Below are 24,333 nucleotides of genomic sequence, written 5' to 3'. Positions count from 1 at the left end.
TATTTCTTTCAATTAATTGTTGGTCAGAAACAACCCAAGGGTCTATCTTTTATTGAGATACCACTCTAGTTATCTGATAAACTTCTAGTGACCTGAGACTGGACACAGGGATTAAGCCTTGCCTCTACTGGATCTACTTTGTAACCAACTCTTCTTTGTCTTGGCTATTTTTAGATGCCTATAATCCATGATGGTTGCAAGCAGTGAATCGTAAACCTATATCTAGTTCAGGTTTTTGGAGTTTTAGTTTGTTTTTAAAAAATTTGTGTACCACCTTCTTTTTCATTTGGGTGAAAATGATCTAGAGTAAATGACTTCCACAATGTGCTAAAAAATAGTTTCTCTCAACATTTTTGTGGCTGCTTCTCGACCATTTGAAATTTGAGCTAGATACACCAAGGTGCTTTTTTAATAAAAATTTTATAGCGAGCATGTTCATTGACAAATAAGGTGAAGGCTGTTCTTCACACATTGTTTTCATTCTTTTTATCAGCTACCAATGAGGTCCATGTCAGATTGTCTTACCAGCCAGCAAAATCGGTGAAAACTCATTTGCACGGCTTTTTCCAGCCATAGCATAATTGGCCATATTTAGGAAGGAACTGTGTCCTAATTCTAAACCTTAAACATCACCAGCCATTAATAAGGTCTCTCCTAGGGTTTAAACCAGCGTGCAAGATAATCATAAAATGGGTATATGGAAAAGGGAAGTTGTTTTACCGGACAAAGGCCTCGACTACAATTTTAAAACAGAAGATAATGCTATGATGCAATTTTTGCAGAGAGTGACCGAAGTGTAGTTAACAGTTAAGTGTTTCTTCACTTATTATTACCATTTCGATCACTAAACACATTCATCAAAGTTTCAAATTCACAAGTATTAAAACATGTTAATCCACTCAACCTCAGATGCTTGTTATACTATTTATCTAGATATATCTCTCTTTATCTAGTCAAACAATGTTTCTAGACGGAAACTAGCCTAGATATTTTTAGTTTTAGAACTAGTCATTGGCCGGTAAAGTGAAGGACTGATGATGGCAACATTATCGGACACCCCACTTCTGTGACTTGATCATGAGTTTAATGAATCTGGCCACCGTATGGGCTTGTATGAAAGTACTGTGTTGCTGAAATATAAAGTGGAGTCTTAATCCCAACAGTCAGTTTCTTATTTAGTGAAAGTAACAAAAATCAACCTCAGTTGTTTGTGGATCTCTTCAACGGATCATTTAAACCAGTGAATGAAATAATCAGGCAATGGGAATATGGAAAAGTAAAGAAAAGTTGTTTTAACGGAAGACAGGTTCGACTGTGGTTTTAAAACAAAACATAACAAATCCAGACATGATTTCACCGAGTGGCCAAAAAGTAGATTGGCCAATAAGAGGTCAATTACTCTTAAAGCGTTGTGGGCATCGTTAAATTTTTAAATAAAAATATATCAGCAAAATTTCCAGATCTACATTTTTGGTGGCTCTAGATCATTGTTTTTATTATTAACTTTGTCATTTTATTTTATTTTTTTAATCATATAAGTTTCTTTACAAGTTCAAGGAGTTAATTACTTTACAATGAAAAGATGAGATAATTTGATTTCAAACCAGCATTGCTGCAATTGCTAATTTCAACATGAATGAAATCAGATAAATTTGTTGTTGCTTGTTCGTGTGAAATGAGAGTTAAAACAATTGTAAAATTTCATATTCCAAGTTTTTCACACAAAAAATAATAAAAGGTCATTTCATAGGAAATGGACCAGATTCACAATACTACACAAATCAATATCAGAGGTCTGAGTTATTGTATTTAAAAGAAGAAAAGAAACTTTCCTGTTTTAATTATTTTTAACCAAAAAATTTTGAAACAATTTGCATTTAACAAGACCTGAGAAATGGCTTCTTTTTTTTTCAAAACACACAAAAACAGATGCGGAAACTTGGTAAAACAAATTTTATTATATTTTACAGAAAATCACATATTCATTTCATAAATATAAAGGATAATTCAGTGACGTCGTTTTCCTTTTGAGCCAGAACCCCCTCGGAAACGACCACGATTGTCACCTCTGTCACGACCTCTGTGACCACCACCATGAGAACCTGGAAAATGTGTAAAATTTTTAGAAATTCCTACTAAATGAGTGGTTTACTTTCACTTTCAGGAGTTTAATGGCATTTTAAATAATGTTTAGGTCGTGTAATCATCTGATAAAGTCACAGACACATAATATACCCACAGAGGATACTCAAAGGAGTATTATAAATAATGAAGTGCCTGCTGCTCTTTGAGTCAAGAGCACCTTGGGAAATGAAAGGGAATATTTCAAAGAATGAACAGAAGGAGATCCCAGCAGCTAATTTCTTATATGACCACCCAAAGTTTCACAAAGTCACAAAGACAGGATCCCCACCAAAAAGCAGACGCTCACCTCATAGTGTCGCAAATCAAAAGATTAAACTTCTATTAACAAACTACATGGAAAAAATATATTTCTCACAGAAAAGTAAACCCCATTCACATTTGTATTCAATCTTAACTGCAAACAATCCCAGCAACAAAGCTAAGTCATTTAGAGTGAAACAAAAGATAATAAGAAGATTAAGTGAATTTAGAGATGAACTGGATTGGCCTCATTAAGACGCATGCACAAGAAATAACATTGAATTGAATGGTCAAAGGATAGGTACACATATTTGCAGGTCTGATAACCGAATCATGAGCTTAATTTAACATTGAGAGTAAAATAAAGGGAGTAAATGTGACTCATGTAAAAGATAAAACACAAGTAAACAGCATTTCACCCTTTAAACTTCTTCAGGTAAACGTAGATAAATACGAGAAAGAGAAAAAAAAAAAGAAAAGAAAATGTATATATTATATTTAATTTACATAATGAAGTTCATTTGCGAAGAGGGAAAAAAAGGGAGGGGAAGGGGAGAGACAGAGAAAGAGCCAGGTGTGTCTGTCACAAATTAACTTCATTATGTAAATGTAATGTAATATACATTTTCTTTTCTTTTTTTCCTCTTTCTTGTTATTATCTACGTTTACCCGAAGAAGGCTAAAAGTTGAAATAATATTTACTTTGTGTTGTATTTTTTACACAGGTCACATTTACTCCCTTAATTTTACATTCCATTTGATTGGCTCACTTAGGCACCTCTAGCTTTTGACATTAATTTAACATTGTTGTATTGGATAACACAGTCAAGGACAGACATTCCGACGTCTTCAGGACCACAATAAAATGTCGATATATTAGTCATTTTAAAAAATGAAAGGGAAACTAATGGGAAATGCAGGATAACAACAATGTGACCTGGATAATTTGGTGGCCCTTAAAGGGAGCAGATTTTGAGATTCAGGATGTTTCACTTGATTCAACTTTTAAAAATTCAGTATTTGTGGTCATTTCATTACAGACACTCAGTGTCATGACCATGGCATTGGCAAAAGCAGATTGCTAAAACAGGTAGACAGTCTTGCACATAGTGGAGTGATGGTTGCAAGCTCAACAGCTAAGTAATATCTGGAAATCACAGTTTTAATATTGTGATTGTTATCCCTTTCCTCCTGGCCTCATGGTCAAAATAAGGGTTATCAGCTCTGCACTGTATTTTGCGTTGGCTTGAACCAATAACAATTTGGATTCTCAGATCTGCAATTAAGTACACATTGTTCAAAGGTAATCTAAATTTTGTTATATGGCATTACTAAGAAAAGAAGAGATTTGTGGCTGTAATGTTTATTTTCACAAAACAAGGATATATTTAAATAAAAACAGTCACTCACTTACTCCCCCCCCCCCCCTTTTCATCTAAAAAAAGAACAGTAAAAAATGTGAAAATTTTTCCAATTGTCATGAAATTCGAACCAGCTTGGAAGAAAGTTGACCATGAAATTAAGATTTGGTAAATTTCCTTTGCACTTTTAATATTAAAAAAAAAGCCATGAGCAATTTCTTTTGAAAAGTAAATCTACCTTTGTAAAAATTGTTACCTCCATGCTGTGACCGTTTTCCTTCCTGCCTCAAGCGTTTTTCCTCCAGTTGAGTACATTTTTCTCCCATTTCAATCAGCTTTTGACTGACCTCCTGATTGCTTACCCGAAGAAGTCGAATCATCTCATTTGCCTGTAAAACATTTTTATCTGTAAAGAATGTGTACGCTGTCCCTGATTTGCCAGCACGCCCAGTACGACCAATTCGGTGAATGTAGTTCTCAAAAACCACTGGGAAGTCATAATTTACAACAAATTTCAGATTATCAACATCTGAGGAAAAAATGACAAAAATAAAAGAGATGAAATAAACTTGCTCTCCTGTCATACCTTAATCATTACACTTCAACTATAATTTTGCCTCCCCCCCCCCCCCTTCCCCCAATTTGGTAACAAGGAAAGGGCCCTTGATTTCCCTTACTTTAAGGGCAAGGTTACTCTTGACACCTCTACTATCTCCCATCTTTTGTCCTCCTCTATAAAGTTTTGTGTCTTTGTTCATTTATTTTTCCGGGAAATGTGAACCTCAATAATAATAACTAATAGAATTTCTATAGTGCACAACCATGACGAGGTTGTGCTCTATGCGCTTTACATTAGACATAATATCATGACATAAAATCAAATATGTATAACAATAATCTAAACGCACACATACTTTAAATTGACAGACACAAATGAAACCAAGATTATACAATACAATAAAAGACACTATGCAAGATATTTCTCATAAAATAAATGATGTTTCAATCTAGATTTTAAAATGGTGATGGTGGGTGCATCTCTTACAGTTTTGGGGAGAGAACTCCAAACTTTAGGGCCTGAATAATAAAATGATCTTTCTCCATACATTTTCAATACGGCGATTTTTTGCCTTCACAACAGCATTCTCTCATCTTTCATTCATCCACACCAGCTGCCTCCGTAAATTAAATTGAAGCTTCCATTTTATTAGAATTATTATCTATTTATTTGAGCTTCAAGCAACAACATTTGCATTACAAAAAAGCTGTAAAGACAAGAACAGAGATATGCCTGATTTTTTTTAAGTAGGAAGAAAATGAATATTATCCAAATTCCATATTATAATGTCCCAACTCACGTATTCCCCGAGCAGCGATATCTGTGGCAATCAGAATTGGTTTGATGCCTTGACGGAAACCTGAAAAAAAAAAAATTTATGATTTTTTAAATGATATAATGTATTTTGAAATAACATCAATAAATTCCTTTAATTTCCATACCAAGGGGAAATTCATCTTCAGGATCTATTTAGAAAAAAAGACTGAGATATATGAGGCATAAGCCACAGTTCAGCATTGTAAAGTGAGCAAGCAGGGGCTAAGTTTTTTTACACAAGGAAAAAAACGAGATGCCAACAGCAGGGCCCCAATCAGCATTCTCCAATGACGTATGCACTCAGTACTTTTTAAGTACAAGATTTGCTTGTTATATAGCGCTCATATGTGCTTTTCTATAGTGGTTAACAGTTAATTTTTTTACAATGTGAAGTTGCATATTCAAAAAATCAAACCATGTTCATTCTTGTCAGGCATAATTGCCCCATATATTTTCATCATATCATGCATATGCCAAACAAGTATGCCATTTTTTATGTATTATTTTTTTTTGGGCATTTAAAAAAAAAGTTATTTCATATTGAAAAATCAATAGAGCATTTTGACGTTCTTCTCATTATACTGTCTCTCCTCAATGTAGCCTAAGTTGCATTGTTGTAACAGATCTATTGAAGGAAATGGTAAAATTTGTTTCAGTTTAAAGAAAAGCATTAAAAGGTCAAACTTACTTGCAACAGCCGATTCCCTCTCCCCTTGTGTTTTATCTCCATGGATGCAGTTGATTGGCCACCTGTCAATCAGGTGACAAAATTTTAAAATGAAAATCACTTCCCTTTATTCAATTTATCACAAAATTTTACAAAAATTGGAAAGTAGGCAATTATTGTTGTAAAATAAAAAATCTGAAAAGTTCTTGAGCAATCTGTCAGTAAATTATAATAAGGCAAAAGTTCACAAGTTAATAATAATAAATTATTGTTACCAGCAGGCATATGTGTGTAATCGGAAAAGTTGTATATGAAATAGTGACAGACAAAACAGAAAGAAAAACACAAGAAAAAAAAAATCCACAAAAAATCAGCCTATCATTTAGGTGAGGATTCACAGGGAAAACGTGTACCTTTGTGAAGAAGATTAAAAAATCGCCTCAACTATTGGGTAACTGTGGTGTAATGAATGGCAGCACATTTGACCAGTAATCAGGTCTGAGGTTCCCCGAGTCATGGCAGGCCCATTTTTTTAGATGTTTTTTTTTCCTTGTATTTTTCTTTCTGCTTACACCTTTTCAGATTTTTATCTTACACCAGTACCTGCTGCTTAATTTGTCACAGACATATGTGAGTAATCTACTTCTCTATTATTATTATATCTCCAAAATAGTTCTAGAAAATGAAGAACGGTTTAAATTGCTGAAGTTTTATTATGTATCAATCAAAACTTCTGATTATTTCAAAATAAACCCAATGAATTTTGGAAATGTCTTAAATAATAATAAAAATCATTCAGTAACTAAATTGTACAGGATTTAAAACAAAAATCCTCTCACCCATCCTTTGCCATTCTCCTTGAAATATCGTCAACTCTCATTTTGGACTCCACGAATATAATGGTTTTGTTTTCCTCCTCTTTAAGGATGTCATGTAACAAGTTCACCAATCTGACAACAACAAAACAAAAGAAAAGAAAAGAAAACACAGATGGTGAGGATAAAGTTTTCTACTTCACCCCATCCTCCGATGTAAGATGTCATTCCATACCCACTCCTACCCCTTCTTTCCCTGCAGCTTCAAACAACCTTTATGAAATATATAAAAAGCATATTCCAATTTCATATTTAACACTGCATTTCCAAAATCAATAAGCTCCACAATGCTTCATTTATTCTCCACAAAACATGGAACCATCCCATTTCATATCATATAATTATAAGCAACTATAAAACACCAATTTTGCACTTACAACTCGGGATACCTTAATGTAGTAAGCAGCAATTTATTGACCATGATATATCAATAAACTGTAAGCAGTATTATTACAATAAAGATTAACAACAACAACAACAAAAATAGACTGAGCACTATGTACTCACTTTTCTTCTTTGTCCCATTCTTTGCAGACATCAACAATCTGTTCAATGTCCCGACTTGTCATTGACCCTTGGTTCATACACACCTGAATACAATCTCCCACCAACTCCTGTCCCAGTTTGCGTACAGAGTCAGGCCAAGTGGCACTGAACATTAGAGCCTGTCTGTCAGGCTGAAATCAAGACACGCATAAATAAATTATTGGGAAGGGGAGAGAGAGAGAGAGAGAGAGAGAGAGAGAGAGAGAGAGAGAGAGAGAGAGAGAGAGAGGGGGGGGGGTTTCTTTCCAGAATTTAATGGTGATGTTGACACTGACAAATGATGATGCCAACTCCAACAAATCAATCAAGCAAGCACTATATTTCACTGTTATATTTTGAATACGTTCAGGATTTCTAGCTATTTTATTCATTCCAAAATTGTTGGAAACTTAACTAGCAATGGTTGGGTTTCCAAATATAAGAATTTTCCATTTTAATCAATCAACCAACAAATATCTTACCCTAATCTGTTGTAATATCATCGTAATCTGGGGTTCGAACCCCATGTCCAGCATTCTGTCTGCCTCATCCAGCACCAGGTAGGTGACACGCCTCAGAGTGATCTCCCCTCCCTCCAGGAAATCCAGGAGTCTGCCTGGAGTGGCAATGCAAATCTCAGCACCTATAAAATACCAAGAAAAGAATTTTTGAAATGTACCTAATCAAAGAAATTTGCTCGTGTAATTTTACATTAAACTAAACGATAACAATACATAAAACAATGATTGAGTTTTGAGTTCCAGAGTCTTTTTTTTTTTTTGGTATCATCAAATTTTTACTGGTGTATACTTATCCTCTAAACAAACAATTGAAGCAATGAATAAACAAGACCACCTACCTACTCTTAGATTGACCATCTGAGGTTCCTTGGGCACCCCACCGAAGACACTAATACTCCTCACATTTGATGACATGCCAAACTCTTTGGCCACATCCATTACTTGCTGGGCCAATTCACGGGTCGGAACCAACACCAGAACCTGATAAGGGGAAAAAATGTCCTTAAAGAGCCATAAAGCTCATGGAGCTGAATAAACTCATAAAAGCTTTTGGAGCTGGGTAAACTCATGGAGCTAGATAAACTCATAAAAGCTTATGGAGCTAGATAAACTCACAACGCTCATGGAGCTAAATAAACCCATAAAGCTCATGAAGCCAGATAATGTCATAAAAGCTCATGGAGATAGATAAACTCATAAAAGCTTATGGACTCAGATAAACTCATAAAGCTCATGTTTATCCTCGTTAACCAGATAGTAGCATTGATTGCTATAATTAGTATGAAATGCTAGTCTACAGCAAAGTACTTTCTGCCAGATGTAACAGACCCAGCTATTCAGTCACCGACATGAGAGTCAGGAAAAAAAGTTAAAAATTTTTTTAAATTTCAAAATCATTCAACAAAAGCATGACCCATTTGAATTTCGAATTGATTATTTTTAATCATGTCAAGGAACTGAACTTTTTCTAAATAAAGTTGTCTTTCATAAATTAAGAGATTGTAGGAAATCTATTTTCAAAACTAACAATAAGCAAAAGAGGAAATCTTACCATTGGTCCATCTCCATCTTCAAGGAGTGGCTGATGATTCACATGAACGATTGCTGGCAAGATGAACTGGAACAGAGAAGGTGGAAGAAAATGTAAGTTTTTATAAAGGGGAAAATCACTTCGTATGCTCAAAGGGTTTTATATCCGGTTGCCAATACAGTCAATTTCTTTATAATTATGAAACAAACTCTTCTTTATCAATTCACATGCCTGATCCAATTTTTTTTTTTAAAACACTCTATCACCCCATCTCGTTATTGAAAAAAAAAATGGTATTAGATAATCCTAATCTGCTAAGTAAATAAATCAACGATACTGCAATCAAAACCCCAGTTTACCATGCACTGCAACATGTTTTCAGTGCTTGATTGACTAGTTGATAGACTGAGACTAATAGAGTGAGACACATAGAAAAGATAAATAAAGCTTTGACAACATGTCCTTTATTGGTGACAAAGTGGGCATACAGGCAAATTGATAATAAAAGATGATGTGATGATGATGATTATGGTGATTAATATATGAGGGGATTCTGGTGATTAATATATGAGGGGATTATGGTGATTAATATATGAGGGGATTATGGTGATTAATATATGAGGGTGAGTCAAAAAGTAATGGGACTAATCTCCCACTGAGTTTTTTTTTTCCATATGACGTCATATCTAGCTCAATTAGACTTATACATGTACTCTCGAAGCCAAAAGTTGAAAATTTTAATTCCGTATAATTCCGTCAAATTTTGACAAAATTATGGCAGTTAAAAATGGCTGCCCCTGTGGATGTCCATCAGCAACAGGGAGCTATCATTGCATTTCTTGTTCTCGAAGGAGAAACTTCAAGTAACATGTTCAAACACCCCGAGGAAGTTTATAAAACTCAGGCTTTAGGTAGAAGCAGTGTTTTCAGGTGGGTTGAACGTGTATATTATCAATTAGAAGAAAATGAGAAACAATCCAAAACACAATCTGACACCCCCTCAACCTTGTCTATATCTGGCAATCCTCGTGACGGTCGCCCTTCAAGCAGTGCCAACTCAGTTAATGAAATAAAGACAGAGGCATTGATCGAATCTGACAGAAGAATATCTCTTGATGAGATAGCAGGAGATCGTGAAATCAGTCATAGAGTGTCCATCAACTCGTTAAATCCTTGGGGTTCTCAAAGGTCTGTGCTCATTGGATACTTAGGCAGTTGATTCCATATCCCATGCGTGAAAGAGTGAATTGCTGTACCGAGCTTCTTTGGTTAAGTGGGAGGAATGACAGCTTTCTCAGTAGAATAATCATTGGAGATGTAACCTGGGTTCATCATTATGAACCTGAGTCAAAGACACAATTAATGGAATGGCGACATCCCTCTTCCCCAAGGACCAAAAAATTCAAAACTGAAAATTAGCTGGGAAATTGATGGCAACAGTGATTTGGGAGGTTTGATCCTCATTGATTTCCTACCACAGGGTGCCACTGTCGACTCTAAGCGATACATACAGACTCTGAAGCAGCTGAAAGCAAGAATTCGTCGAGTCAGACCGGATTTGATGGTGGCAAGAGTACTGTTTCTTCATGACAATGCCCATATAAACACAAGTGCCAGGACAAGGGAGGTAATCGCACCATTTGAATGGACAATGCTGTCTCGCCCTCGTTACTCACTAGACTTGGCACCCTCGTACTTTCATCTCTATGGTCCACTGAAGTAGGCATTGAGGGGAAATCGCTTTAAAGGTGATGAAGAGGCCAAGACCGTAGTAAAAAAAATTGGCTCAAAGCTCAGTAAACTCAGTTTTACAAGGGCGGGATATGCATGCCCTTACAAAAAAGGTCGACTGTGGCTATCGTGAGAGTCAGAGACTATGTTGAGAGGTAGCATACTACTCAGCTAATGCCAAGCTTTAATTTGAGCGATGATGCATGTTATTGATTCAATTTGTTGTAGAGTAATACGCAGAGTCCCATTACTTTTTGACTCACCCTCATATTATTATAAGGCATTTTCAGTAGTCTCTAATAGGAACAAACCAGTGAAGCTAAAGACGGATTAAAGACTGCTGACCTTCAGCTTCGATATGATATAATTGCATGATTGGCTTCAACAATTTATATTGAAAGTGAAGGTAAACGGTCATAAATCTAAAAATTAATGACTGCTGACCTTCACCTTTGTTTTTGTTTTGTTTGTTTTTAAGGGTTTTACGGCGCTTGCAACACATTAAGGTCATATCAGCGCCAGTAAAAAGGAAAAAAATGGGATAGTAAAAAGTTCTAGAATTACAATTAAAGCACCCAAGAAAAAGTAAGACATAGGGGAACTGGGAACAAATAGGGATCAGATGTAGATTCCAAGAGCAAACCACCAATGCACTTAGTTTGAAATCACCTACAAGTCTCATCCAGACACAAGCACAAAATCCAACAAAGAGGAATACACTCAAATGCTTGCATTATACATTAAAAATAACAAATATAATAACACATAACAGAGAGATGATCTACAAGGAAAAAAATATCATCTCCCAAAACAATAACTATGCATCTGACTGTCTCCCTCCCAGTCAAGGACTCCGGCCAGGGTCGGGACAAAACCGAGCAATCTCACACCAAGACAAATACAGAAAGCAAGTTGGAAAACATATACAAGGGGACAGAAGACACGGTAAGTACTCCCCTGCCCACTGTGGAGGTAGGGAACCCCACCCAGACCTTCACCTTTTTAAATAATTTTCCATGCTCTGCATCAAACTGAACTTGTATTGGATTGATTCACCATAACTTGTTATGATCATTTAACGATACAATCACAGCAGAATAATACATGCATCAATGGGTGGAATGTCTTGACATTTTGAAGTAAGCTAAAATCTACTTCTAATCTTGTCTTCATTAAAATGTTCAATCTTCTGATATTTTTATATTTACTGACTTTAACAATGATTCTATAGGAAACTGCACAATTGGGGTATTAAAGTTATAATAGTTTTTTACCTATATTGCATATTTCATTACCTCAAGAGACCGTCATAAGGCTTTCCCTTGGTCAAAAACTGTATAATTAATATTCAAATCCTGATTGAAAACTCACCCCAAGTGTCTTTCCAGATCCCGTCTGGGCTATACCAACCATATTTTTCCCAGAGAGGGCAATGGGCCATGCCATCGACTGGATGGCAGTTGGTTTCTTCCATTTATTTTTGCGGATTTGGCTCAAGACATAATCTGCAATTTGAGGAAAGTGAATGACTTAGAAATACACTTGAATACAACCACCAAATTGTCTGAATATGTGAATTAAATTTAAATTAAATTCCCTTTAATTTTTTATTAAATTTTTCTCTAGGATCTATTCCAAGGGAATACTGGAATAACCCAGCACAGTGCAGTGCCACAAATTGAGCTTGGGCGATGTGACTTGCTCAAGGCCACACAGCGCAGTGGCGGGTGGATCAAACTCGGTACCTAAAGAGACAAAATTGGGAATTTCTATTGCTCCATTGTCCATTTTGAAATACTCATTTATGTTCTGCATTTTTATATAAAATGTAAATTCAAATAAAAAACTACTAATCAGATGATTTAGTAACAGGACAAATAAGAGGAATTACAATAGTTTTTACAGGTAATAAACAAAACTGAATATAACAGCTTCAAGTTATTTTTGTCTTTTTTGTTTTTTGTTGTTGGCTGAAGAAGGGTTTTGAGCCCGAAACATTCAATGTTTGGTATTTTGTTCATTTCTGAAGCTGTTATATTCATTTTTGTTTATTACTTTTTACAGTCCACAGCTTTTAGCAGCTTAGTATCACTTTGCCAACGGTTTTTATAGTAACATATGCATGTACAGTGTTTTGGTCTGACTTTGAAAGGTTGTTGTATTTAAATTTTGTCTTGATAGATTAGAAGAGATTGGTTTCCTTGGGTACCCTGAGGGAGAATTACTCATTGCTGGAGCAGTCTGAAAAATCTATTTACAAATTCATAACCTGGAAAAGTTACAAACAAAGTTCACTTGTGTGAACAGCAAAGAGAATGAGGGACAGAAAGTCATATATAAAAGAAAGTGTCTGGAAAAGGGTGGTGAGAATTAGGATAAAAAAAGTATAACAGACCGATATTACAGTTACTTACAGTACAGACTAAAAACAACATACTAGAATCTCACCTTCTCCATTTCAGTGCTAGAAAAATTCCAATTTCTGAAAGCAGCATAAAAACATTTATTTTGGAATTTCTTGGTCTTCTGAACTCTGATTTACTGACTGCAAAAGGTTACAAAATTCGTAAACATTATCTCATTTTCTTTTTTTTTTTGTTTACCATGTCAGTCTAGGCTTACCACTTATCAAGCATAGTTAATCAAATTATTTTCTAAAAATTGAGAGCAACCATAACAAGAAGAGCGAGACTTACGTGGAAAGTTTCCTTCCTTGAAATGCAATATCGGGTTTGGAATTTTCCCACCAGATATTGTGATATCATGTTCTTCCAGGAACTGTTTAATCTCTGCCTGCCAATCAAAAAAGAGAATAATTTTAATGTTAATAATTTATCCTCATGTTTCAAATTTACCTAAAACATTATCACTCTTTTACTACAGAGAGCCTTTCCAAAACGAGCAAATCATTTGCCTTGGATAAATTTGTTTCTTAACCAGTCAAAACCAGAACTCATTGTCTCAGCATTTCAATTTATGAGGATGTTCATATTCTATACAGTCTTTCAGATCATATTTTTACTATTTTATATACACATTTACATTTTTTAAATCTTTTGCTCCTCAATAAAAATGTGTTTTCCATGATCATTCCATTTTTTATTCATGTTTTAAACATGCAGGGCATCTGCTACAACAATAACGATAATAATAATAATAATAAATAATATAAATAATAATAATAATAATAATAATAATAATAATAATAATAATAATAATAATAATAATAATAATAATAATAATATATTAAGAAGAAGAAGAAGAAGAAGAAGAAGAAGAAGAAGAAGAAGAAGAAGAAGAAGAAGAAGAAGAAGAAGAAGAAGAAGAAGAAGAAGAAGAAGAAGAAGAAGAAGAAGAAGAATATTAATATTAATAATAATAATAATAATAATAATAATAAAGATGATGATGATCATGACGACAATAATAAACAATGATACAGAAAAAACCTATCAATGTAATATCACCATAACATCACCAAAAAAAAGTTAATGACAATGATAAGATTATATATTAAATGCAATAAACACTCTTTCGTGTCTTTCAGCTTTGCACAATAACTAGCCTAAAATCTAGATCGAGAAATCATAACTAGACTTTTCTAATGCCTACGTGATATATGCCAACCAAAAAAGAGTAAAAAGAGCCAGCTCAGGATACCCTAAATCTTCTTGCAGGGCCTTTTACTATTTATACTTTTTTTTTTTTTTTTATGAGTGGGGCATGGTATGTTGTGTTTGTTTTTAGCTTTAACGGTCATCTCTGTGCCATTAAAAAGAAGTTGTGGGAGGTCAAACATCTGACTTAGGCCATATAACCCCAGGAGTCCTCCAAGTCCAAGGATCAGATCTTGGTGTTAGCTTTTGTTTTCATTAACAACCTCCCTGATGACTTAACATCCGAAATTCGTCTATTTGCAGATGACAATGCACTCTATAAGCAGTTCCATACAATTGAAGATAGCATCCAACTAAACATGGACTTAGCAAAACTAGAAGCATGGGAGAAAACATGGCTTCTGAGCTTCAATGTAAGCAAATGCAATGTTCTGACGATATCAAACAAAAAAAAAAACACATGTAAACTTCGAGTACCACCTTCATGGCCAAAAACTAAATAAAATAAAATCTTCTATATATCTTGGACAAAATGTTACCCATAGCCTAAAATGGAAATCACATATCTCAAATATAACATCAAAGGCAAACAAAACAAGTGCTTTTTTAACACAAAACCTGAGTGGCTACCGTGTCAAAACTAAAACACTCGCCTACAAAACTAGAGTAAGACCCATCCTCGATTATGCAAGCAGAGATGTATGAGATCCCTACACCAAAACTTATATCAAAAGGATCGAAATGGTACAAAATAGAGCTGCAAGGATCATGACTTAGAAATACCCTCAATAGCATAACAGAACTCACAGAAAGCTAAGGTCTGGAAAAAATGCACATTGTCGCAAGAGAAACAAGGTATGTACTTTATTAATAATAAATACAGGCAACACCAGCATAAAGCTCCCTTACCATTAAGAGCATTAACAATTCAAACATCAATAAAAGACACCCGCCTACACTCTTTCTTTCCCTCTGCCATTTGTTTAGGGAATGAGCTCCCACAAAAATTGATAGAAACAAAAACTATACAGAATTGACAAAAATCTTAGAAACATGGATCCAAATAATGAAATGATCACAGCATGTATTTTGAAAAATGTGTGTGTGTGTGTGTGTGTGTGTGTGTGTGTGTGTGTGTGTGTGTGTGTGTGTGTGTGTGTGTCATCATCATTGCCTTTTTCACCCTGGGTCAGGGTATAGGCCACAGACAAACAGTTTCCATCCTTCTCTATCCTGAGCCAACTTTTTTATCTCATTCCAGGTCTTACCACTTCTCTGTATATCAGCTTCTTTAATTCTTCTCCATGTTCCTCGTGGCCTTCCCCTTGATCTTCTGCCCTGAGGGTTCCAGTCCAATACTTTCTTTGTTATAGTTGAGTCATTCTTTCTAAGCGTGTGTCCAATCCACCTCCATCGTCTTCTTCCTATATCCTCTCCTACTGGTTTCTGCTGTGTTCTTTTCCATACTTCTTCATTTTTTATTCTATCCATCCATTTTATTCTGAGTAGCTTACGCATGCACCTGTTTACAAAAATCTGTACCCTCCTTATACATGCCTGTGATGCGTTCCAAGTTTCACATCCATACAGTAGGACAGACTTCACGTTTGAGTTGAAAAGTCTTAGCTTTAGTTGAAGGGAGATATCTTTAGTTCTCCAAACTCTGTTCAAAGATGTGAATGCAGCCTGTGCCTTTCCTATTCGTGCTTTCACCTCTGCTTCCGTGCCTCCATCCTTGTCAATTATACTTCCGAGATAGCAGAAAGTGTCTATATCTTCGAGTTCCTGATCTTTTACTTTGATCTGCTCCCTTTGACGCGTACCTATCCTCAAGACCTTTGACTTTGCAGGGTGTATTCTTAGACCAATTGATTCCGAGAGGCTGTTTATAATTGTGGTTTTTGTTTGCATCTGGTCCTGAGTGTGGGACAAAAGAGCCAGATCATCTGCAAAATCCAGATCATCCAACTGTGTCCAGGGGGTCCACTGTATCCCATTTCTTCTCCCTTTGGAGGTTTCCTTCATTAGCCAATCAATGGCAAGGATGAACAGGAATGGAGAGAGCAAGCATCCCTGCTTGACACCAGTCTTAATTTCAAAGCTGTCAGTCAGCTGATCTTCATGTACAACCCTGCAACTTGATCCTTCATACATTTCCTTAATGAGGTTTACTATCTTTTCAGGGAGTCCATAATGTGCCAGAATTTTCCACAATGTTGCTCTGTCAATACTGTCGAAAGCCTTCTCGTAATCCAGAAAGTTGACAATAAGAGGAGAGTTCCATTCTATAGACTGTTCCACTATGACTCGCAGAGAGGCAATCTGGTCGGTGGTTGAACGGTTTTTCCGAAAACCTGCCTGTTCGTCCCGCAGTTTAGCATCTGTTGCATTCTTAATTCTCTCTAAAATAATACGGTTGAAAACCTTTCCTGGGATAGAAAGAAGAGTGATGCCTCGATAATTATTACAATTACTGAGGTCCCCTTTCTTTGGAAGCTTGATAAGATGTCCTTCCTTCCAATCCTTTGGGAATATCCCGTCATTCCAGATTCTCTCAAATAGTGGGTGCAGGGCCTCAGCATTTCTTTCCGCATCAACTTTTAGAGCCTCCGGTGGAATCTGGTCTGGTCCAGCAGCTTTCCCCTTTTCATCTTGTTAATGGCACCCACAATCTCTGCTATCGATGGTGGATCACAGCTAATTGGTAGCTCATTCCTTGCAGGCAAAATTTCTGGCTGGTTGTCTGGTGGTGGTCTGTTCAGAAGGCAGTTGAAATGTTCCCTCCATCGTTCAGATTGAGCCTCTTTTCCAAAAATAGTTTTCCCATCTTTGTCTTTGACTGGTACCTCTGGTTTCCCATATTTTCCAGCAAGTGTCTTGGTAGTTTGATAAAGGATCCTCATGTGTCCTCCAGTCGCTGCTGCTTCTGCTTTCTCTGCAAGTCTGTTCATGAATGCTTCCTTGTCTTTCTTCACAGATCTTTTGACTTCCTTAGCTATGGCTCGATACTGCTCTTGTGCATCCAGTCTTGAAGCCCTTGTTCGGCTTGCATTCACTTGTTCCTTCCTTGTTCTCCTCTTTTCAATAAGGTCCAAGGTGGTTGGACTTATCCATTCTTTATGTTCCGATTTCTTTACCCCAATACCTCGTGGCAAGTTGTTATGTAAACTTCCTTGATCTTTGCCCAATGTGACTCTACATCTATGTCCTCCTCGAGCTCAGTAAGAGGTTGGAATCTATTACTCAATTGTAGTTTGAATTCCTCATTCTTTTCCCCATCAAGTGCATTCACCTCGAATTTTCTTCTTGTATGTGATCTGGCCCCGTGTTTTCTGAGTCGGAGCTTAAGCTTTGCCAATAGCAGGTGGTGGTCTGATCCAACATCTGCCCCTCTCCGTACTGTCACATCTTCCAATGAACGTCTGAATCTACGAGAGATACAAAAATGATCAATCTGATTCTCTGTCACACCATCTGGTGAGACCCAAGTTGCTTTGTGGATCCTCTTATGGGGGAACACTGATCCTCCAATCACCAAACTGTTGAATGCACAGAAATTTGCAAATCTCTCACCATTATCATTCATTTCTCCCATGCCATGACGTCCCATGATACCTTCATAGCCTACGTTATCCTGTCCCACTTTTGCATTAGCATCTCCCATCAATATGTTGATGTCTTTCCTTGGCAACTTGTCAATGACTTGTTGTAGCAGACCATAAAATGTATCTTTGTCCTCATCTGTTGCATCATTTGTTGGGGCATAGATCTGTACAATGTTCATGCTGATCTTCTTACTCCGTGTTGTAAAGGACGCCATGATGATCCTTTCTCCGCATTGTTCCCATCCTCTCAGTGACTTCTGGGCAAACTTGCTTAGAATTATTCCTACTCCCTGTGTATGAATCCCGTCCCCTCTCCCTGAATATAAAATCTTCTCCCCAGACTTGAGGTGTTTCTGTCCGGATTGTATCCAGTGGGTTTCGCTTACTCCAAGTATATGCAGCCTGTATCTTCTCATCTCAGTCACAACTTGAGAGCTTTTTCCTGCTTCATACATGGTGCGAACGTTCCACAACGCAATTCGAAGCTGCTTGTTTGGCGAAGACGTCATCGGGTCAGCAGAGTCCTTTCGGCTTTGTCTGTTGTCCTTCATAAATTCTGTAATTCCAGAAACTCTTCGGTCGCCCAAGCTAAAAAAAGGATTTGGTTTGTCTGTCTGTGTTTCTGTAACGGTTTGAGTTTAACGGAAAGGGGTGTTAACCCTTTGCCAACCCCCAACCTGGAGGACCAGGTGACTCAAAGATGGGGGAATCACACACCATTAGTCGCCTTTTACGACACGCTGGCTTGGCGTTGGGCTATTCTTGACCCTCTCAGTTGAGGGACCCCGGACACCACACGGGGATGTGTGTGTGTGTGTGTCTTGAAATTCTTAAATGTGAACTGTAGTCGGGATCCTCTATTTAAGAGGCTACTACAACAACCACGAAGAATAAGAAAAACAAAAAGTGATGATAGGGGAAAAGCTGTAGATCTGAAGTGAAAAGCACCAAAAAAAATATAAGACAAAGGGGACTGGTTCAAAAAAAAGGGAACAATTAGCTATCTCTTAATGTGCCAATTTTGACAATACCTAAAAGTTCCAAACAAAATATCTCACAATGAAGGATACACTCACATGTTAATAAACTACAAAACTAAAAATGACAATAATGCATAACATAGAGATACTTTACAAGGAAAAAGTAACATCTCTCACCAACAACAACAAAAAAAAAGGAGGTTCCATTATCAGGGATCAAACTCTAGAAGAAAAAAAATACAACTTATCATTTCAAGCAAAAGTGACTAATTTCGATTTATCTGCTCCCTGAGTTGACACTGCAAACTAATTTCATGGGCGAATTTTGATTAATTATAATTATATTCATCTTTTTTTAAAAAGTCACTTACAGATTGTCTATTAGCCACGGTAGGACTCTCTCTGTAGAAATTTTTCTCAAACTTTTGCAGCGTGGTCACATCCCATTCCTGTGTCTTTAAATTCGAGCTGTCAAGAGGAAATTATTAAAATTGCCAAAATTTTGATTTGTGAGTATGTACGTGTGCAAGTGTATGTGTGTATGAGAGAGAGAGAGAGAGAGAGAGAGAGAGAGAGAGAGAGAGAGAGAGAGAGAGACAGAGAGAGAGAGTATAGAGTAGGGCGGTAGGGGGATAGATTGGAGATAAATGTTATGAGATCAACCCTTCCTTTACAGTTTGGGTTCAATTTCATTCTAACCTGACATTAAATCTCACCATTTTTACCTTGAAAGCAAAACAGGAGGAGACGTGGGGATGAGGTGTCACATAAAAAGTTTATTGATCTTTTATCTAGGGTGTTCAGTTCTTATGATTTTTTAATTGACTATAAAACTATAAGGAAGGATTTATTACTAGGTCAATCGGTACAGAGTTTCGTTTGAATCTTCCCCCATATAGTATCCCAAGTGATGTAATGATGAATAGTTTACACTATAGTGTTGAGATGGCCATAATCAATTAAATTCTGTAGTTGTAGCCAATGAAAACGCTTGATTGATTGCCAATGATATCCAGTCTCCTCTAGACCTGTTGACATCCACTCCTATCCATGTGAATTTCATGAAGGTGGGACTAGTAGTTATCTTTTTGTTGCATTTTTAATAATATTACCCATTTTTACCTGATTTTTGCAAAATGCCTTGCAACTGGGAAAAAATTAATTGACAAACTTTTAAATTCATTTGAAAGTTCTTTATTGACCGCCAAAAGCACTTTGATGTCGTTTACTTCCAAAAAAGTTTTATGAATTTTATTAATTTTAATCATATTCCCATCAACACTTTTTTTATAATTATATATTATACAATCATATATTTTATAATTATAATTTCCATACAAGGATCAATAAAGTATGTCTTATCTATCTTTATCCCCATTCAATTTTAATTTATTTTTCCCCATCTACACATTCACTTTGCCAATATAGTTTTCACAGCAGTTAATTTTTCTGTCAAAAAGTAATTAATGGTTGATGTCGTAGATCTGCGTGTTGACAATAGTGTTCAAGACCATACTATCCAATGATATCCCCCAGGGTGATGTATAAAACGCAAAAAGGACTGTTCCAAGGAATGACAAAGGGAAGCAGTCTACTATCGGAGTACAAGTTTCGATTGTAATTTGTTGGTGTTCAGTTGTCCCGTAAGATATGTTTTGAACAAGTTGAGTGCTGTTCCTTAGATACCAAATTTTTTTGTAGTCACATGAAGAGGATCTCGTGAACAGAACATGCAAAAAACCATGCCAGTATAGCGACATTCCCTCAAAAGTGAAATGGCAGCCAGGTCCCAATTTTTTTCCTATATCCTTTTCGGGAAAAATATCGAAAATTCGGAATTTGGACCTCGTGCAAAATGAAGATATAAATTTCCACCCTTTTTCGGGTTCACAGGGATTCTCTTGTTTTAAAGAAACAACTGAAGAAGAGATTTCTAAAATAATTTGTTCATCTTCCTCGAAGTCATGTGATTTAGATCCTTTACCAACTAATATTTTGAAATTATGTCTTCCTGAATTGATACCTTGCATAACTTATATTATAAATCAGTCACTTATCTCAGGACAAGTCCCAGATATCTATAAACATGCAATTGTAAAGCCTCTCATAAAAAATCAAAATCTCGATGTAAATGACCTTAGTAACTACCGTCCCATCTCAAATCTGCCATTTCTTTCTAAAATCCTTGAAAAAGTTGTACTCAGACGTCTTTCACAACATCTCCATGAAAACAATCTATGGGAAAAATTTCAGTAAGCTTATCGTTCTTACCACAGCACAGAAACTGCTCTGTGCTGTGTTGCGAGTGATTTGCTTGATGTTTTAGATAAAGGTTCTGTTTCTCTTCTGACATTGTTAGACCTTTCGGCGGCGTTTGATACTATTGATCACAGTATTCTCATTAAACGACTTAATGTAACTTTTGGCTTGTCTGGGACTGTCTTGCAGTGGTTTGAATCTTATTTAGATGGCAGAAAGCAACAGGTTATTATTTTAGATAAACTTTCTCGTCAACATACATTGTCTTTTGGTGTTCCTCAAGGCTCTGTTTTGGGTCCAATTCTTTTTGTTTTGTATACTTCTCCATTATCTAATGTCATCACTGGTCATGGGCTGCGCTATCATCTCTATGCAGATGATACGCAACTTTATTGATAAAACTAAAAATCTCGAAAATATTGTGAAACGTGTGGAAGAATGTGTGACGGATGTGAAAGAGTGGATGGATGCAAACAAGTTGAAAATGAATGAGTCAAAAACAGAAGTGATGATTGTGGGAAATAGAGGGCAGTTGAAGGTGAATGATGGTCTTGAGGTGTTGATTGGGGGTGAAAAGATCAAAGTTTCAAAGACTGAAAAATTTGGGTGTCTATTTTGATTCAGAAATGAGAATGTCAGCTCACATTTCTGCTCTCTGTAAATCTTTATACTTTCAATTGAAGAAAATCAGTTCGATCCGTCAGTATATTGCAATTGGAACATGTAAAACATTGGTTGTTTCCCTCAGTTTTTCGAAACTAGATTATTGTAACTCGCTGCTTGTCAACTTGCCTCAGGCTTCTATTAAACAATTACAACTACTGCAAAACAGTGCAGCAAGATTAGTTTTTGGCAAAAAAAAATTTGATCATGCAACCCCTTTGTTGGCCTCTCTCCACTGGTTGCCCATTGAAAAGCGCACATATTACAAAGCAGCGTGTCTTGTTTATAAGTGTTTGACTGGTATAGCACCGGCATATCTCACAGATCACGTGGTCATGTGTAAATTTGAAAATTACACTTTAAGATCATGTAATGACCAAACGAAAATTTCGGAAAAAAGATCAAGAACAAAATTTGGTGATAGATCGTTTGCTTGTTTCAGCCCCAAGATTTGGAATGAACTACCACGTGGTCTGAGGGAGTGCAAGTCTTTACCTACCTTTAAAAAGAATCTCAAGACACATTTTTACTGTATTTGTTTTTATTGACTCTATAAATCCTTGATTTGGCTATGAATTATTATTATTATTTTATTTTTTATTTTTTTCACTTAAAATTGATATTTATATATTGTAAAGTGCCCAGAGCTTGTGTTTTGCACGAGAATGAGCGCTATATAAATGTGTATTATTATTATTATTATTATTATTATTATTATTATATTGTTAGTAATTTAAAAAACCCTTGATAGCAACAAAAATGTACCAAAAGCAGCATTGAAATTCCTGGTCCGATGAAACTGCTAGCTGTTCTAGCCAATGAAAAAGCTTGATTTTTGGCCAGTAATATCCCATACTTGTACAACATATAGCCAATGAAAACGTGTACTTTTTGACCAATGATATCCCATACTCACACAACGTGTAACCAGTGAGGAACACTTGCTTTTCAACCAATGAATGCTCTTGATTAGAAATCCAACCGAGGCATCCCAATCAGACGACTAGGTAGTGAAAGGCCTTAAGTCTGTAAGTCATATATAGGCATGTGACTAATTAGATAATTATGCCAAGTGAGATGGTGAAGAGCTCTATGTGAAGCCTGAGGCTAGGACTGTGCACTACTTGAACTTGAGTTTTGAAGTGCACTCAGTGGCTGTCAGTGGCGCAGTTGGAAATGGTGGAAAGCAGAGGCAGAGGAAAAGGTGGAAGGTAGAGTTACAGAGTTACTGTTGAGGGGGGAGGGGGGTGAGGTGATTTGGGGGTTGAGAGGGGGGGGGGGGGGGAGGTCCAGGAATGAAAGTCAGTCACGTCGTCTGATTTATTTACTTAGGCTTAGGCAGGGAGGTAACTCGATATCTACTTGGAGAGGTAATTTGAAACGTGTTCCTTGCGTGTTTTGTTTATTTATTTACCTCCATACTGCTTCCCTTCAAATTTCCCGTTATATCCGAGTTCCACTGTACAATTATAATTATACCGAAGCTGCACTGTACTGTACAGTTGAACTTGAATCAGACACCTACAGACTACAGACTACACAACAGACTGAGTTAGGCACTTTGATAAAATTTTCAAACTCAAAATATCTTGATTTGACTCAGTCAGGGGGATGGGACTTGAAAAAACATAAAATTTGATACTTTATTTGTTTCTCTACGACCTACGGTTCCAGAGTTATTAAAATTTTTCTACTGAAATTTTTTGTCAACTTTACAGAGAGAATCTGTGATCTCACTGCTGCCTGAAAACCAGCATCTCGCGGTGATCGGGAAATTTTGAGTTTTGCAGTCAACATGGCCCACTTATTGTTTTCAGTAATTTTGTTTCAATTAAAAAATAAATGGCAAGTGTTAGATATCATTTTAAAGGTCAGAAAATAAGCTTTATTTTCATATAAATCATTTTCATGTATGGAAAGTATGGAAAAAATTAATGATGAACGAAAATGGAAAAAAAATATGAGGTTTTTGTCCTATAAAGTGGGGTTGGTGGCGGGAAAAATAAATAATGAGCGAGTATATCAATTTTTATGAAATTTGGCAGAGATATTCTTCAATTAATTGTCTATCGATGTATGAAGTATAATTAAAATGTATCCATAATTTACAAAGTTGTTATAATTCAAAAATTTATAAATTTTTATTACATATAAGCTTTCTGAGAAATACAATCAGGAATTGAGAATGAAATACACCGTTAGAAAGCTTGTTTTGTGCCCTTTATAATGATACCAAAATTAGTCACATAGGTTCACAAATAACGCCATGGTGACCAACACAGTAAAGGGTCAAAAATAAAGTTCCAAAAAACGAGTTTCACCTTACAGTGAGCCTATCGGCGGCCACTGGACTGGAGTTATCAAAGTGCCTAACTGAGTCAGAGATAACACAAAAGTCGAAGCTGTAGTATAATTGAGTGGAGATTACTTACCCGAAGTTTTCTCGTCTAAAATCAAATACTGACATTGTAAGTCAAGTTTGACGTCTCTTTGAATGAAAATCCAATTGAATCAATCCTTACATCTAACATTTATCTTTGTGCCAACAACAAACACAGGCCTTCATACTTCATGGTCAGAGAACGGATTAGAAGATGGATTGCTGCGACTTAGGTATCTTGTAGTTGAAGCACATGAAAAATTTCTTTCGTGCTTCGTAGTAGGTACATGTATTATTCAAATTACTTATTTAGCTTTATCATGTTCATATCAAGCGACCTGTGTCAAAAACAAAAACTG

At 36.1% G+C, this 24,333-nt stretch overlaps 1 protein-coding gene across 2 annotated transcripts; it reads right to left on the bottom strand.

Annotated features, from left to right (window-relative positions):
- Positions 1 to 1,918: 1,918 nt before the first annotated feature.
- Positions 1,919 to 24,186, bottom strand: LOC144972941 (putative ATP-dependent RNA helicase DDX5). Of its 2 annotated transcripts, none has more exons than XM_078914780.1 (13): positions 24,027 to 24,186; positions 19,044 to 19,140; positions 13,167 to 13,263; positions 11,842 to 11,975; positions 8,761 to 8,826; positions 8,048 to 8,189; positions 7,671 to 7,831; positions 7,171 to 7,340; positions 6,628 to 6,738; positions 5,810 to 5,871; positions 5,105 to 5,164; positions 3,985 to 4,275; positions 1,919 to 2,102 (listed from the first exon to the last, which is right to left on the bottom strand). In XM_078914780.1, exons 1-13 carry the CDS (start codon positions 24,059 to 24,061, stop codon positions 2,008 to 2,010), a joined length of 1,521 nt encoding a protein of 506 aa, XP_078770906.1. In that variant the 5' UTR covers positions 24,062 to 24,186; the 3' UTR covers positions 1,919 to 2,007. The 2 variants fall into 2 exon arrangements, with proteins under 2 accessions (XP_078770906.1, XP_078770907.1); XM_078914781.1 differs by having other exon boundaries at positions 4,003 to 4,275.
- Between the last annotated feature and the right edge of the window lie 147 nt (positions 24,187 to 24,333).

The sequence above is a fragment of the Berghia stephanieae genome, chromosome 5 (genome assembly GCF_034508935.2).
Source record: "Berghia stephanieae isolate SIO BIC M18660-M18661 chromosome 5, UCSD_Bste_1.3, whole genome shotgun sequence".
Taxonomy (NCBI): Eukaryota; Metazoa; Mollusca; class Gastropoda; order Nudibranchia; family Aeolidiidae; genus Berghia; species Berghia stephanieae.
Note: the sequence above shows the minus strand (reverse complement) of the source record. Positions and strands in the feature narration are given on the sequence as shown.

Coding starts and splice junctions, on each gene's coding strand:
- LOC144972941 (XM_078914780.1), bottom strand. CDS start 24,061: ATGTCAGTATTTGATTTTAGACGAGAAAACTTCGG. Junction 13,264..19,043: donor CCGTGGCTAATAGACAATCT/GTAAGTGACTTT, acceptor TTTGATTGGCAG/GCAGAGATTAAACAGTTCCT. Junction 6,739..7,170: donor GAATGGGACAAAGAAGAAAA/GTGAGTACATAG, acceptor TGTTGTTGTCAG/ATTGGTGAACTTGTTACATG.